At 54.3% G+C, this 15415-nt stretch overlaps 1 protein-coding gene across 3 annotated transcripts in view; it reads left to right on the forward strand.

The window, feature by feature from the left end:
* TNPO3 (transportin 3) overlaps nt 1-15415 on the forward strand; it is a 1288661-nt gene that overhangs the window by 1220495 nt on the left and 52751 nt on the right. For all 3 annotated transcript variants that reach the window (XM_078677788.1, XM_078677785.1, XM_078677786.1), the window contains exon 21: nt 4047-4159. In XM_078677788.1, the coding sequence (XP_078533914.1) occupies nt 4047-4159 (113 nt within the window). The remainder of the gene's footprint in view (nt 1-4046; nt 4160-15415) is intronic.

Raw genomic sequence — 15415 nt, forward strand, 5'->3', positions numbered from 1 at the left:
AACATGAACAAGACTGATCACCGGGGAGGCCACAGTCAGCACCTGGACACCCTGCCTCCTTTCGCACCCAAACTGCAACGCAGTGACCGCACTGCTAAAGCAGTACCTGAATATGCAGCACTAGCCCTTTTGGGGAAGAGCAAGGGGCAGAGGCAGAACCCTCAAACAAGTGACTCTGCAATAAGATTGCTCCGTCTTGTATCACCTGTGAGGGGAAGGTAGGAGATTGTAGAATTTATCCATCATTAGAGCTCCATCACCTCCGACTAATGGATCATAAGCATTAGCCATCATGGATATTGTATTGAACATCAAAAACAGTCTCCAAACATCAAACCAAGAGCAAGACCACTCAACCTTAATAAACAAATATGCCTCAGACAGGCGGTCCACGATCTACTGCAAAAACGTGCAATAGAGTGAATCCCAACAGGGAAGAAGGGACAGGGCAGAATCATTCAAACAATGCTGGGAGAACAAAAGGACCGCAATGCATACCCTACACGACTTAATTTACTCCATAAATCAAGAAAAATGAGCACCAACATCACAAAGAGAAAAGATATTTCTAGCAACACAGCTAGACTTCAAACAATCAAAAGCTTTTCCTACCCAAGGGAGGATAGATACACTGACAGATCAAATTCGCCTCTACCAGAGTGGGCGTTCTCTGACAATGAGGACAGTTGGACATGATGGCTTCTTGCATTTCCCTTATTCCAAACGCAAGACTCCACATGGGACCAATCCAGGAACTGCTACAGAGATATTTATTGTAAAGGTCAGGGACTTGGGAGGATCTACTGGTTGTAACAGACAGAGTGCACATGGAACTACAATGGTGGAGCATTCAGGACATCACAAAAGGCAGACTTTTTCAGAGCACAACTCCCTCAGTTATGCCCATGACCTATACTCCAGCTGACGAGTCCACGTGCAGAGACTAAAGATCAGGGGCGTATGGAGCCTACAAGACACGGTGAAGCATGTAAACATACTCAAACTCAGTACAGTCTTCCAGGCACTCCTTCCAGACACAAATCATAGGCAAGACTGTGCTGGTGCAAACAGACAACACAATAACCATGTTCTAGCCCATCAAACAGGAAGAGGCAGGATCCCATGAGTTGTCCACGCTGGTACAGGAGATTTGGACATGGACTATTAAGAGAAATCATGGTAGTCCCGATACATCTGCCAGGTAAATGGAACACAGAGGAGGACAAGCTCAGCAGACAGGTGAATGTCTCCTAAGAGTGGAAGCTAAGAGCTGGACACAATATTCAAAAAGTGGGGGACACCAGCAATAGACCTCTTCACAGTAGAAGAGATTGCAAAATGCCAAGACTTTGCTGCCAGATTCCCAAACCGGTAGGCGCAGGGGAACGCCGTGTTGATAGAATGGTCAGGGACATTTGCATGTGTATTTCCACTAATCTCTCCGATACCTTTTTGTGATAGAGTAGTTCAGACAAGCAACAATAAAACTGATCTTAGACTGCCCGCAGTGGGCAAGACAGACCTGGGGTGATAGAACTAATGAAAGTCAAAAGAATAATCTTACGACAAAAAAGTCAAAAAGCAAACACCAAAGGACAATGACCACATTTCGAAGCCAACCGATAGATGGTTTGTTAATTGCCCTAGGTTCTGAAGAAAAAAACTTTAAAAGGTCCTCCAGAAACTTGTGGCGTTTGCCCAGTGTGTGAAAGATGCCCAAAGTGCATCTTTAAAAAGTAGAATAAGCATATAGATGAGATGAGCAAAAGCAGGGCTTAAAGTAGCATAGTCTTTGCGAGGCAAAATCATGGAGCACTAAGACCTATTCCCCCATAAAGAAAAGTTATAATGTACAAAAGATGTTGATGAGACGTTCACATTTAAGACCCATTTCAGCATCATGGTATCCTTCAACATCAAGGCATTCTTCTTCCAGATACTGGTTCATTAGAAGTCAACCTAGTCTTTTGAAAAGCATTTACATGTGTCAGGCGGGCTTGCGCCTCTAGAAATGGCTGGATCGCTAAGTAATCTTTTTGGTGAAACACCTGTGGGCTCATTGAATGCCAGGGTGGGTGAACTCCGCCATCGGCACATTACAAATCACAAGTGGCAATTAAACCTTGAGATTGCGCAAGGTCTTTTTCATGAATGGGGAAAGCCGTGGCTCGACCTGTTCACCACTTCCAGAACACACAATGTCAGCACTTCCGCGTGTTAGTTTCCAAGGCGTCTCTCGAGCAGAGGCATGTTCTGCCTCGAGTGGAACTCTGAGTCCTGTATGCCTTTCCGCCTATACCATTCCTGTCCCAAGTTCTCAAGAAGATCAAGAACAACTGGGTCGAAATCATCCCAGTGGCTCCTGACTTGGCACAGAGCGTATAATATCCAGAACTCCTTGGCTTGAGCATCTGCTCTCTGATCAGGCTACCTCTCTGGGAGTATCTGCTGTCACAATAGAAAGGTCATATACTTCATTCTGACCTTCACAATCTCCACCCTTATGCTTGAAAACTGAGCGGCGCCAGCTGAATGACTTTGATCTTGCTCTGGAGGTATTCTTGCCAGCCAGTCATTCCTCGATAAAAACTGTAGACGCCGGTCGCTGAAATAAGTTTGTGGTTTGGTGGAGCGCATGTCAATTTGACCCCCCTCTAGGCCCGATTGTCTAATGTCCTTTTTGTTCTGTCTCTTGACCGGCAAGGCTTTGCCTTCTTCGCTTGTGGTCTTCCTGTGATTACAGGATCAGCCTTCATCATTTGGATCACAGGTTGTGATGAGGTTCTTGAAAGAGCTGTAGCATCCGTTTACCCCTTCTCCTTTTATAATGCCTCAATGGGACCATAAAAGCATCCTTAATTATGTAATGTGTACTCAATTTGAGCCGCCTCACAGCTGTCCCCTACAGCCCCTCAGTGTCAAAACTCTGTTTCTCGTTGCCATCACTTCCGCACAGCTTGAGTGCGCTTCAGACGCGGAGTGGTCTTCTTAAAAGTACACTGCCTTCCTCCCTGATAAGTTGGTTCTTCGAAGTAGGGCACCCTTTCTACCAAAATTTGTGAGGCCCTTCCACTTATGTCAGAGCATCACCCTGCCGCCATTCAGGGACAAAGATGCTACAATTGCGTTAGAATGCAGAGTCCCTTCCCTAGACATCTACCAGGACGTGAGCGTCCCTCCATATGTTCATGAAGCACTCTTGTCTGGGAAGCCAAGTCCGCCAAGAATGGCACTTTGCCCGCTTAGTCCTTTAGGAATTTCAGATTGAGTCCATCCGCAACCCGCCTCCTATTAGGTACTACTTTGGTATCTATTCAAAAGGTGGGGAATCTGCAGCTAGAATTCTCTTTCAGAAGATCAAGGTACTTGCCTTCAGCAATGCTCTTTCTGGTGGAGACTCAGATTCCTAACTGATTCTCCCCGTTCTGTGATTGGACTCTGCATTCATGAGATCCTAAGTCTAGGACTTTGCACACTGGTCTATTAATTTGCTTTTGGGGCTCCACACCTGGGGACACAGACATTCTTGAAAGCAACTGGGGACACAGACCGTTTTGAAAGCAACTGAGGTCAGTGTGCAGGAGCTGTGCCTATATAGGCCCTGCACGTCACTTTGAGAGCGGAATGGCATAAGTGCGGAGCAGCATGGTGCTACCTTCCGGCGCACAAAGGTACTATGAGAAATTTCCACATCCAGTCTGAAGCGTGGGGAATATTCAAAAGGTGAGGAATCTGTAGCTAGATCTCCCCAGTGCCACCTCGCTGGTCAAATGGTAGGACATGCTGATTTGTTTCTTGATCCAGTGCATGATAGGGTGGAAGGTTCACATAAGGAATCGGTGGGAGCTGGAATATCAATCATAAAAGTTAACAAAGGTAATTAACTTGTTTTTACTTCTCTCCTGAATGATGTGTACAGTTTCATTTTAAATAAAAATATGAAAAGTAAAAGACAAGTCTTTCTATGGCTATAGGCATTTTTTGTCTGTTATACTTCAAGTTGATGTCTTGACAGTCCTCCCTTCTAATATCTCCAACTAATGCAGACTTTTTGTCGATGGCTGGAAAATGCGCTGAAGGGTTTACCAAAGGAAACGGCAGCGGGGGCTGTGACTGCAACACACAAACAACTTACAGACTTCCACAAGCAGGTCACAAGGTGGGTTTGTTATGCAATTTGAGCACAACGAAGATAAGGAGACTTCTGGTGTGATCAGATTGTTTGTCAGTATTTATGTTGCATAACTGTCCATGCTTGTACAGTATGAAAAGATTCACTTGTGACAATTAACATGATCTATCTGAAAGACACACGTTAGTATTAGATTCCTTACCTTCGAATATCCCCAGGCGTCAGACTGGATACGGAAATTTTTGCGTAGCAGTACCGTTGCGCGTCGTCTGCGGCTCAGCGTCCTTCGTGGGCGCCGTGATGATGTCGGAGTACTTAGACGCCGCCTCCGCGTGCTGACGTCAGTTCTTCTTTTTTCTGCGCCAGCAAGCGCAGATCTGGAAAAAGCAGTAACCCTAGTCCATTTTTGACAAACTTTTTGACCGTTTTTTGATCCTTTCTCGAAGTCTTTCGACTCCGATTGGTGCCGTAGGGATGCCTGGCTTTAAGCACTGCGAGGATTGCGACCGCACGATGTCGGTCACGGATCCTCACCACCTGTGTTTAACTTGTCTAGGCGTCGATCACGACGACAAGGCCTGCTCCGACTGCCGGGCCCTCTCTTCGAAAGTCAGGCGGGAGCGGTCCCGCAGGCGACTCGAACTCCGGCAGTCGGGCCCGCGCCGCGAGAGGTCTCGGTCCCATGGGAGGTCGAGGGACAGGTCGCGGGCTCGGAGCCACCACAGCTCTGAGAGTAGGACGGTCTCCTCCGGGTCGAAGTCGTTGTCAGGTAAGAAGCACAAGAAGTCCAAGAGGCGTCATCGCTCTGCGGACTCCCCCCGACGCTCGCGCGATGCGGCCGGGGGTTTGGGTGACACCGCCCACGCGGCTCCGTCGGAGTCGCGGGCGCCCCGTTCAGCTCGACACCCTGCGGTCCCTGGGCTCAACGTGACGCCGGAGGAGATCGAGCGCTTCCTCATGGCCATGAGGAAACTCTCTCCTCTGACGGGCTCCGCGGCGCCTTCGGGCCCAGCGGACCCGTCGGGGGCTTTGGCCCCGACGCCGTCCGGTGCCTCGGCCCCGACGCCGCCGACGCCTTCGGGCCAGGCGCCGCAGGTTCCCACTATCCCGAAGCCGCCGGTGCCTTCTGGCCCGGCGCCGCAGGGTACAGCGCCGCCGGCGCCTTAGGGCCCGGGACCACGCTAGACCTTCTTCAGGATCTGGATCGTCGCCGGTGGACCTTACGACCTCCCCGGCATCGGACCATCAGGTGTCGCCTCCGGCGCCGTCCTCGGGCGGCGCCGTCCCCGATGCCCCCTTCATTCCTGTTCCGACGTCGGGACTGCCCCGATGGGCACCGCTCCAGACGTCGTTTGTGGAGTTTCACTTCTATGAGCAGGCCCCATTAGTTGAGAACCATGAGTTTCAGGAGATGGGTGATGAAGGGGATTGGGAGGGGTCTGAGGACCCTCAGACCCGAGAGTGTCAGTCTTATGAGGACTGGGCAGGAGACCTTGGGGAGGCCAGTGGCCTGGACACCTCTCCAGACACTGGTTTTGTCTCCCCTCCTACCGTGGCTTCGGAGGAGGGGGCAACCTACAGTGTGGTGTTGATGAGGGCTGCCAAGGCCTTGGGGCTTGAGCTCCCCGTCGCGGCCGTGAGGACTAATCTCCTCACTGAGGTCCTTAAACCACAGTCAAGCTCGGCCGAGCCTCTGCTGCCCTTTAATGAGGCCTTGACCGACGTTCTTCTAGGCACTTGGTCCAAGCCCGCTACGGGTTCGCCCATAGATAGGAACGTGGCCAGACGCCACCGCCCAGCACCGGGCGTCCCATGTTTCCTGTCCACCCACCCTACCCCCGAGAGCCTGGTCATCCAGGCCTCCAATTCCCAGACCGCATTCCCGTCGGCACCGCCGGACAGGGAATCCAAGAGGTACGAGCAGTATGGCAAAAAGATCTTCTTGTCCCTTAGTCTGGGACTGCGGTCTTCCAACACCGCATGCCTCTTGGGCCGCTACACCCACTCTTTGTGGGATACGGTTGCGGAAGTGCTGCCAGAGTGTCCGTTGGAGGTACGGGCCAAACTCGGCCAAGCCCTTGTGGAGGGCCGGGATGCAGCCAAGTATTCTATACGGTGTGGGCTGGATACCACCGACTCACTGGGTAGAGCGATGGCAACGACGGTGGCGGGTAGACGTCACGCCTGGTTGAGGTCCGCCAACTTTTCGGCCGATGTCCAGAACACCTTGGTGGACATGCCGTTTGATGGCCGTCGCCTCTTTGGCGACAAGGCAGACCATGCGCTTGAGCGCTTTAAGGACTCCAGGGCTACGGCCAAGTCCTTGGGCCTCTCGGCCCCGCACCAGCAATCGGCTGCCTTTCATTCCTTCCGTGGCCACAGAAGGGGTGTACCCACACGTGCTGCCAGCCACGCTCCGCAGGGTAATACCCAACGCAGTGGCGGCCGGTCGGGGACAACGGCGAGGTCAGTCCACACCTTCCCCCGCGGCATCCGCCTCAAAATCCTCCTAGTCCGTGCTTTCAGGCCCATGTGACGCCAGTGGGGGGCAGGGTTCGCCACCTCCACTGCCGCACCGTCACTTCGGACAGGTGGGTGCTGCAGATCGTCCGAAGGGGCTACTCCCTCCCCTTCGAGGCGACTCCTCCAGCCATGCCACCGCAGAACCACCGTGTATCGGGGGATCATTTGCGACTTCTGCAGGAGGAAGTTACGGCCCTCTTGGCCAAGGGGGCCATCGAGCGCGTTCCTGGGCCAGAAGTAGGTTGTGGTTGCTACTCCCACTACTTTCTGGTACCCAAGAAGGACAAAGGGGGCCTACGCCCTATCTTGGTCCTAAGGAACATCAACGGCTTCCTCCGGAAGGAGAAGTTCAAGATGCTGACACTGGCTCAGGTCCTAGCTGCCCTGGACCCAGGAGACTGGATGGTAGCGTTGGACTTGCAGGACGCTTATTTCCACATCCCCGTCCTGCCGGCCCACCGGCGTTACCTGCGGTTCACGGTTGGCCACGAGCACTTTCAGTATACCGTGCTCCCCTTCGGCCTTACCAGCGCCCCACGGGTGTTCACAAAGGTGATGGCGGTGGTCGCAGCTCATCTGCGCAGGTTAGGGGTTTCAGTCTTCCCCTACCTTGACGACTGGTTGTTGAAGGCGGGCTCGCCCCAGACAGTCGTCAGCCACCTCCAGACTACGGCAGATCTCCTGCATCGGCTGGGGTTCTCCATCAATGTGCCGAAGTCACACCTGTGCCCCTCTCAGAAGCTCCTTTTCATCGGAGCGGTTCTCGACTCGGCACGGTTTCGGGTTTATCCACCCGAGCAGCGGGTCCGGGATATTCAGGCTCTGATTCCCATCTTTCAGCCGTTATCCCGGGTCTCGGTCAGGTTGACGCTGCGGCTTCTGGGGCTGATGGCCTCCTGCATCCTGCTGGTGCATCACGTCAGGTGGCGGATGCGGGCTCTGCAGTGGGACCTGAAGTTTCAGTGGGCCCAGCATCAGGGCAACCTATCCGACCACGTCCTGATCTCGGAGGGCACTGCGAGACAGCTGCAGTGGTGGCTCACGCACCGCGATTGGGTCAGCGGCAGATCCCTCTCCCTTCCCCAACCGGAGCACGTAGTTGTGACGGATGCGTCCCTCCAGGGCTGGGGAGGCCACATGGGAGAGGCGGAGATCAGAGGCCTCTGGTCTCCGGCGGAGGCCCGGCTCCACATCAACCTGTTGGAGTTACGGGCGATTCGTCTAGCACTGAAAGCATTCCTCCCCTCTGTTCGGGGGAGTGTAGTACAGGTGTTCACGGACAACACCACCGCCATGTGGTACTGCAACAAACAGGGCGGGATGGGGTCGTGGACCCTTTGCCAGGAGACTCTGCGCCTCTGGCAATGGCTGGAACGCCAGGGCGTGACCCTGGTGGCTCAACACCTGGCAGGTTCTCTGAACGCCAGGGCGGACGAGCTCAGCCGTCGGTGCATGATGGATCACGAATGGCGTCTGAACTCGGACGTGGCGCAAGGCCTCTTTCAGCAATGGGGAGAGCCTTGGTTAGATCTATTCGCCACCGAAGAGAACGCGCAATGTCATCAGTTCTGCGCGTTGGAATTTCCAAGGCGGCACTCGCTCGGAGACGCTTTTCGTCGCGAGTGGAGCTGCGGTCTACTGTACGCCTTTCCGTCTGTACCACTTCTGCCCAGAGTGCTGAAGAAGATCAAGCGCGACCGGGCCCAAGTCATCCTTGTGGCTCCGGACTGGGCTCGAAGGTACTGGTATCCAGAGCTACTCAGTATGTCAGTCGATCCCCCGGTTCGTCTGCCTCTTCAGGAGGACCTTCTGTCGCAGCAGCAGGGGACGGTCCTCCACCCGAACCTGTCCAGTCTCCACCTCCATGCTTGGAGATTGAGCGGCGACAGTTGAGGCCATTTGACTTGCCTCCTGAAGTCTGTAACGTCATTCTGGCAGCCAGGCGTCCCTCCACAAAGTCGGTATACGCCTGCAGGTGGAACAGATTTGTGGCATGGTGCACAGCAAAGGCTGTGGATCCTCTTGCTGCCCCTCTTTCTGAGGTTCTTCTCTTCCTTCTTTCTCTTGCCCAGCCTTTCTGAGGCTGCCTGATCAACCTTCTTTGTTCAAGTCCCCTATTGTAAATAGATTTCTTAACCACTTGGATGCTAAGGTGTTTTATGGCTTTGAATGTAATTTCCATTGAAGTCAATGGAAACTCCATGACGAGCTGGGCTCGTCATGAGCGTCGAAGGGGTTAAGGGCATCACACACACGTTTCCTCCTGTTCCGTTTGTGATGCCTCAGTGGTACTTGAACCTGGTTCTTACATTTCTGATGTGCGCTCCCTTTGAGCCACTTCACAACTGTCCTCTACGCCTTCTTACTCTGAAGACTGCTTTCCTGGTTGCCATCACCTCTGCCAGGAGAGTGAGTGAGCTCCAGGCCCTTTCTTGTACTCCACCTTTCCTTTCTGTCCATCTGGACAAAGTGGTGTTGCGTACTAAGCCATCTTTCCTGCCCAAGGTTGTCACAGCCTTCCACATCGGGCAGTCTATCACCTTGCCAACCTTCTTCCCGCCACCGCATCCCTCTAAAGAGGAAGAGCGGCTCCACCGTCTGGACCCAAAACGTGCGCTCTCATTCTACTTGGATCGCACACGCCAGTTCCGGGTGGATAACTAACTCTTTGTTGGTTACGTGGGCGCGAAGAAGGGGAAAGCGGTGCACAAGAGGACCATCTCACGGTGGATCATCTTGTGTATCCAGGCATGCTACTCCTTGGCTATAAAGGAGCCCCCTGTTGGATTGCGGGCTCACTCTACCGGAGCCACGGCGACTACCACTGCCCTGGGCCGGGGAGTGCCCTTACAAGACATCTGTCAGGCAGCTACGTGGGCATCGCTGCACACGTTTGCAAGGCACTACTGCCTGGACAGCCAAGTCCGGAGGGATGGCTTCTTTGGCCGTTCTGTCCTCCAGGACTTTCTGGTGTGATTATTGGTTCGCAGACCCACCACCGGGGTTGGAATTGCTGGGGTATCTATTCTAAGGTAAGGAATCTAATACGAACGTGTCTCTTTCAGATGCACAAGTTACTACTTGTGTAACGATATATCTGTAAGAGACATTAGTTAGTATTAGATTCCTTACCGACCCACCCATCCTCCCCGTTCTGCGAACCGATATCTAGGGTTACGGTTAACCCCTTTCAGGGCCCTAGTTTCAATGGCACCAGTGTTGTTTTTTTGACATGGCTCTGCGTTTCTGGCGCGGAAAAGCTGTGTCTAAGAACTGACGTCAGCACGCGGAGGCGGCGTCTAAGTACTCCAACGATGTCATCACGGTGCCGACGACTGACGCGGAGCTGCAGACGACGCCTACCGATGCGCAAGGGTACTGCTACGCAAAAGTTTCCAGATCCAGTCTGACGCCTGGGGATATTCTAAGGTAAGGAATCTAATACTACCTAATGTCTCTTACAGATATATCGTTACACAAGTAGTAACAGGTGCTTCACTGATTGTCATTTGTCGGCCGGCATTTGAAAGATTTGCTTAAAGTTTCTTTGAATGAGCAAACAAACACCCAACAAAAAAAAGAGAAAGGGAAAAAAGAAGAAAGTGTAAAGGAAGTTGCTAATAGTACATCTTCTATGTTTGTGATCACATGTGGTGTAGAAAAAACATATAAGAAAATGATGAGCCTCTTTACTGACAATCTGTGAACAAGGGCGGACGCCCGAAACGCGTCAGATTTGGCAGCTCCATGAAATAAAATTTGTGTGCCAGAAGCGTTGGATTCGGGTTGTCTTTGTACTCACTGGAAGGAAGTGCAGGGGACAGCATTTGGAGTGTGTATATGTATGTATATATATATAGATATATGTGTGTATATATGTATCTGAAAGAAACAGGTTAGTATTAGATTCCTTACCTTAGAATATCCCCAGGCGTCAGTCTGGATCCGGAAACTTTTGCGTAGCAGTACCCCTGCGCGTCGGTAGGCGTCGTCTGCAGGCGTCCCCTGCGGCTCCGCGTCGTCGGCGTCGTGCGCCGTGATGACGTCGCTGGAGTATATAGACGCCGCCTCCGCGCGCTGACGTCAGTTCTTCTTTTTTCCGCGCCAGTTAGCGCAGATCCGAAGAGCAGTACTCCGGTCTTTTGACCAAGTTTTTTGTTAACTCTAATCTTTCTTGTGGTGCCGGTAGGATGCCCGGTTTCAAGAGTTGCGACGGGTGCGACCGCATGATGTCGGTCACCGACCACCATCGACTCTGCCTCCGGTGTCTGGGCGCGGACCACGACGTGGAGTCCTGCGTCGACTGCCGGGCCTTGACTAGTAAAGCTAGGCGGGAGCGGTCCCGCAAGCTGCTCGAGCTCCGAGTGTCGGCCCCGCGTCGAGAGCGGTCCCGGTCCGGTCGGAGGTCGAGGGAGCGGTCGAGGGAACGATCGCGGAGCCGCCATGAGCACTCCGGGAGTCGCCACCATTCCTCCGGTTCATCAGGTAAGCGACACAAGAAGTCGGGGCGTCCTCATCGTACCCCCGACTCCCCCCGACGCCTGCGTGATGCGGCCGGGGGTTCGGGTGGCCCCACCCCCGCGGCCCCGCGTGGGTCGCCGACGCCGTCTGCCCCATACCCGTCGGTCCCTGGGGAAGGCGCGTCGCGCGAGGAGATTGAGGAGTTCCTCATGGCTATGAGGGCGATGTCTCCTCCGGCGGGGCCTACGGCGCCTGCGGGCCCGTCGACTCCGTCTGGGGGCCCGAGCGGTTCGGGTGCTCCTGCCCCGACGCCGCCGGCGGCTCCGGCCCCGGCGCCGCTGGGCTCTTCAGGGTCGTCGCCGGCTGGTCCACCGGCCTCTCCGGCGCCGATTCCATTGGGCCAACCCGTGGTGCCGCCTCCGCGCGGCGCCGTGACTCCGCCGTCGGTTCCGGCCGGCGTCGGGTCCCCGGCGCCGCGCGGCGCCACCCCCATTCCCTCTCTGACTCCTGACGCGGAGTCGGACCGGCATCGTCCGACGCCGAGTCCGGCGCCGTTGGGGCCCATTGGCTCCGAGGAGCCGGTCTATATCGTCGACCCGGACTACGGCGATGAGGACGAGTATGGTGAGGGTTGGGAGGGGTCTGAGGACCCTTTGTCACGGGCCTGCCAGTATGACGTGGACTGGGTAGGTGACTTAGGTGATGCCAGTGGTCTGGACGAGTCGCCCAACCCTGGGTTTGTCTCGCCTTCCCCTGTGGCGTCGGAGGCGGGGGCTGCCTATTCGGTGGTCCTGATGAGGGCTGCCAAGGCCTTGCGCCTTGAGCTCCCCGTCGCTAAGGTGAAACCTAACATTCTCACCGAAGTGTTTAAACCGCAGTCATGCCCTCAGGAGCCTCTGCTGCCGTTTAATGAGGCCCTGACGGATGTCCTTTTGGGCACCTGGTCCAGGCCCGCTTCCGGTGCACCGGTTGACCGGAACGTTGCCAGGCGTCACCGTCCGTGTTCGGATGACCCTGCCTTCCTCTCCACCCATCCCTCCCCGGAGAGTCTGGTGATCCAGGCCTCCACTTCCCAGTCCGCATTCCCGTCGGCCCCGCCCGATCGGGAATCGAAGCGATATGACCAATTTGGCAAGAAGGTCTTTTCGTCTTTGAGCGCTGGACTGCGGTCTTGCAATACCGCGTGCCTCTTGGGCCGCTACACCCACTCTCTGTGGGATACGGTCGCGGAGTGTCTGCCGCAATGCCCGCAGGAGGTGCGGGACAAGCTCAACCAGGCCTTGGTTGAAGGCCGGGACGCGGCGAGGTATTCGATCAGGTGTGGTCTTGACACGACCGACTCGCTGGGACGGGCTATGTCCACGACGGTGGCGATTCGTCGCCATGCTTGGCTGCGATCCGCCAACTTCTCGCCGGATGTCCAGAATGCCCTCATGGACATGCCATTTGATGGCACTCGCCTGTTCGGCGACAAGGCGGACAACGCGCTTGAGCGCTTCAAGGACTCCAGGGTCACGGCCAAGTCCTTGGGTCTTTCGACCCAGCGCCAGCAAACGGGTTCGTTTCGCCCCTTTCGTGGCCAAGGAAGGGGCGGTCCCACACGTGCTGCCAGCCACGCGCCGCAGAGCGCTCCCCAGAGCGGTGGTGGCCGTGGATTCCGCCGTGGTGGCGGTAGGGGGCAGCGGCGAGGTCAGTCCACACCTCCCCCCGCAGCAGCCTCCAAATCTTCCTAGTCCGAGCTTTCGGGCTCACGTGACGCCAGTGGGTGGCAGGGTTCGCCATCACCACTCCCGCTGGCGCGCGATTACATCGGACAGGTGGGTGCTGCAGCTCGTCCGAAGGGGCTACTCCCTCCCCTTCGAGTCCACTCCTCCAGCCATGCCACCGCAGAACCACCGTGTGTCGGGGGACCACTTGACACTTCTGCGGGAGGAAGTTACGGCCCTCTTGGCCAAGGGGGCCATCGAGCGCGTTCCTGGGCCAGAAGTAGGGTGTGGTTGCTACTCCCACTACTTTCTGGTGCCCAAGAAGGACATAGGAGGCCTCCGTCCTATCTTGGACCTACGGAACGTCAACGGCTTCCTCCGGAAGGAGAAGTTCAAGATGTTGACTTTGGCTCAGGTCTTGGCTGCTCTAGACCCGCAAGACTGGATGGTAGCGTTGGACTTGCAGGATGCGTATTTCTCCAGTATTTGGGGTGTCTTTCATAGATTCACATGCCTGAATCATTCCCCGTCGTCGGAGTAGGAGTCCCACGGTATATAAAAAAGCAGTAATAAGCCATTTGTACATAGCAAATAACAGTTACAATAAACCAGGAAGTGAAGTAGCCTCAGCTACCAATGAAAAAACTTCCACATTAGTGACCATCCAAGTCATTATGTTGGACCAAACTGCAGCCAATCAGGCCACAGCTCCCACCTAGGTATTCTCCCCAGAGACCCAGGTTGTCAGATTTTTTACCGCACGTCGTGTGATAGGGAGTCTCTCTGAGCTCTGCTCAGTTTTCTTCTACTACTTTGAAATTTTGAAAGTTACTTCTTTCCAACATGTCCACATCTAAGTCCCTGTTCAGGGCTTGTGACTCTTGTGGCAAGGCAAGGCTCTTCAAGGAAGACCCTCATTCTCTCTGCATTTACTGCTTGTATCCAGACCATCAGGCTAAGGAATGCAAGATTTGTCGCACTTTTCCAACTAAAACCCTCAGGGACAGAGAGGGTCGCCTCCTACTATGGATACAACGGAATAAGGACAAGGACTTGCCACTCTCTGAGGTAGGAAGTTTGGCCTCTATGTCTTCTATGGGATCTAGGAAGAGAATAGCTGAGGGTACAGTTACTACCCCTAAGGCTAAGGTGGCGAAACAGGCCCAGCACGCTGCTGAGGAACCTTCCACTTCTAAAGTGAAGAAAGCCTGTCAAAAATCTGTCAAACAGCCTGTCATTAAAAAGACTGTGCCTTTATTGTCACCTCAGAGGCCTACAACCAAGGCAGCACCTTCTCTGCCGGTTTCCTGTCAGACTGCCACTACAGTGACTTCTACTGTGACCTACTCCTCACCAAAACCCTCTTTGGTGGTGTCCTCGGTGTCCTCACCTACTTATGTGCATGTTCAAGTTCGTCCCATCTCGTCGACGAAGAAAATTTCACCTACCGTCGACGAGCCTCCGTCGACAAAGCCCTCCTCAGCGTCGAAAAATCCCATCCCGTCGACGACGACACTACCGTCGACGAAGAAAGCCTTGCCGTCGACGGCTTCACCGTCGCCGAAGCACCCGTCGACGGACTCATCGTCGACGAGGAAGACTCCGTCGACGATCCAACCGTCGACGAAGAAGACACCGTCGACGGCCCCGTCGACGAAATCGTCGTCGACGACGGCCTCGTCGACGAAGAAGATAACGCCGTCGACGGCCCCGTCGACGGCCCCGTCGACGAAGAAAATTGTTCCGTCGACGACGAAAGTTGTTCCGTCGACGACGACGTCGTCGACATCGAAAAATGGATCGTCGACGAGACCTCTCCAGCCACAGTCGTCGACGACGGCGAGTTCGTCCCTTACAGCAAAGTCAATGCCACAGGGTTTCTCGGTGGCCCAAGGGAATCCAATGACGCCAAAACTGTCAACTTGCACAGATCTTCAAGTATGGTCTGCAAAGAGCAGCACCATATCGTTGCCTTCTCCAGCCACCACTGCGGCGATTTTACAACGCCCATCACAGTCTGCATGTATGTCACCACTCACGATGCCAGACAGGCTTTTGGATTCCGATGAGGACTCTGGTGGAGACTTGTTTCCGGCGGCTACAAGTCCATCTGACCTGCTCATACACGTTAAGGAACAAGAGGAAGAGGAGCAGGTGACGCAACACACAGGGTTGGATCCTGCACCCCCGTCAGGGACACAAATGCCCATGGAATTATTTAGAAATTTGATGTCCATGTTGGATGATTATTATCAACGATTTCCGCCCTCGGAATCGGGCGAATCACACATCACTTCCCCCCCACCTACAGGTACTCCGCATTCAGTCCCTCCTAACAGGGAAGAATCGGTACATGCCCCATCCATGCCGGTACCATCTACTCAACCGGTGGACGACAACTCTGAAGAGGAGGCTCATGAAGAAGGAGAATTGGATGACTCTGATTCGTCGGAGTATGAAGATTATCAGGCTGACTCCCCTGCTCCAGATGAACAGCCGAAGGCTGAATCACCACCGGTGGATATTGCAAATTTCCATAGAATTATGGATAACGCTACCAAACGATTTCTCATTACTATGGAGACAAAACAGG

Source organism: Lissotriton helveticus, chromosome 1_1 (assembly GCF_964261635.1).
Source record: "Lissotriton helveticus chromosome 1_1, aLisHel1.1, whole genome shotgun sequence".
NCBI lineage: Eukaryota > Metazoa > Chordata > Amphibia > Caudata > Salamandridae > Lissotriton > Lissotriton helveticus.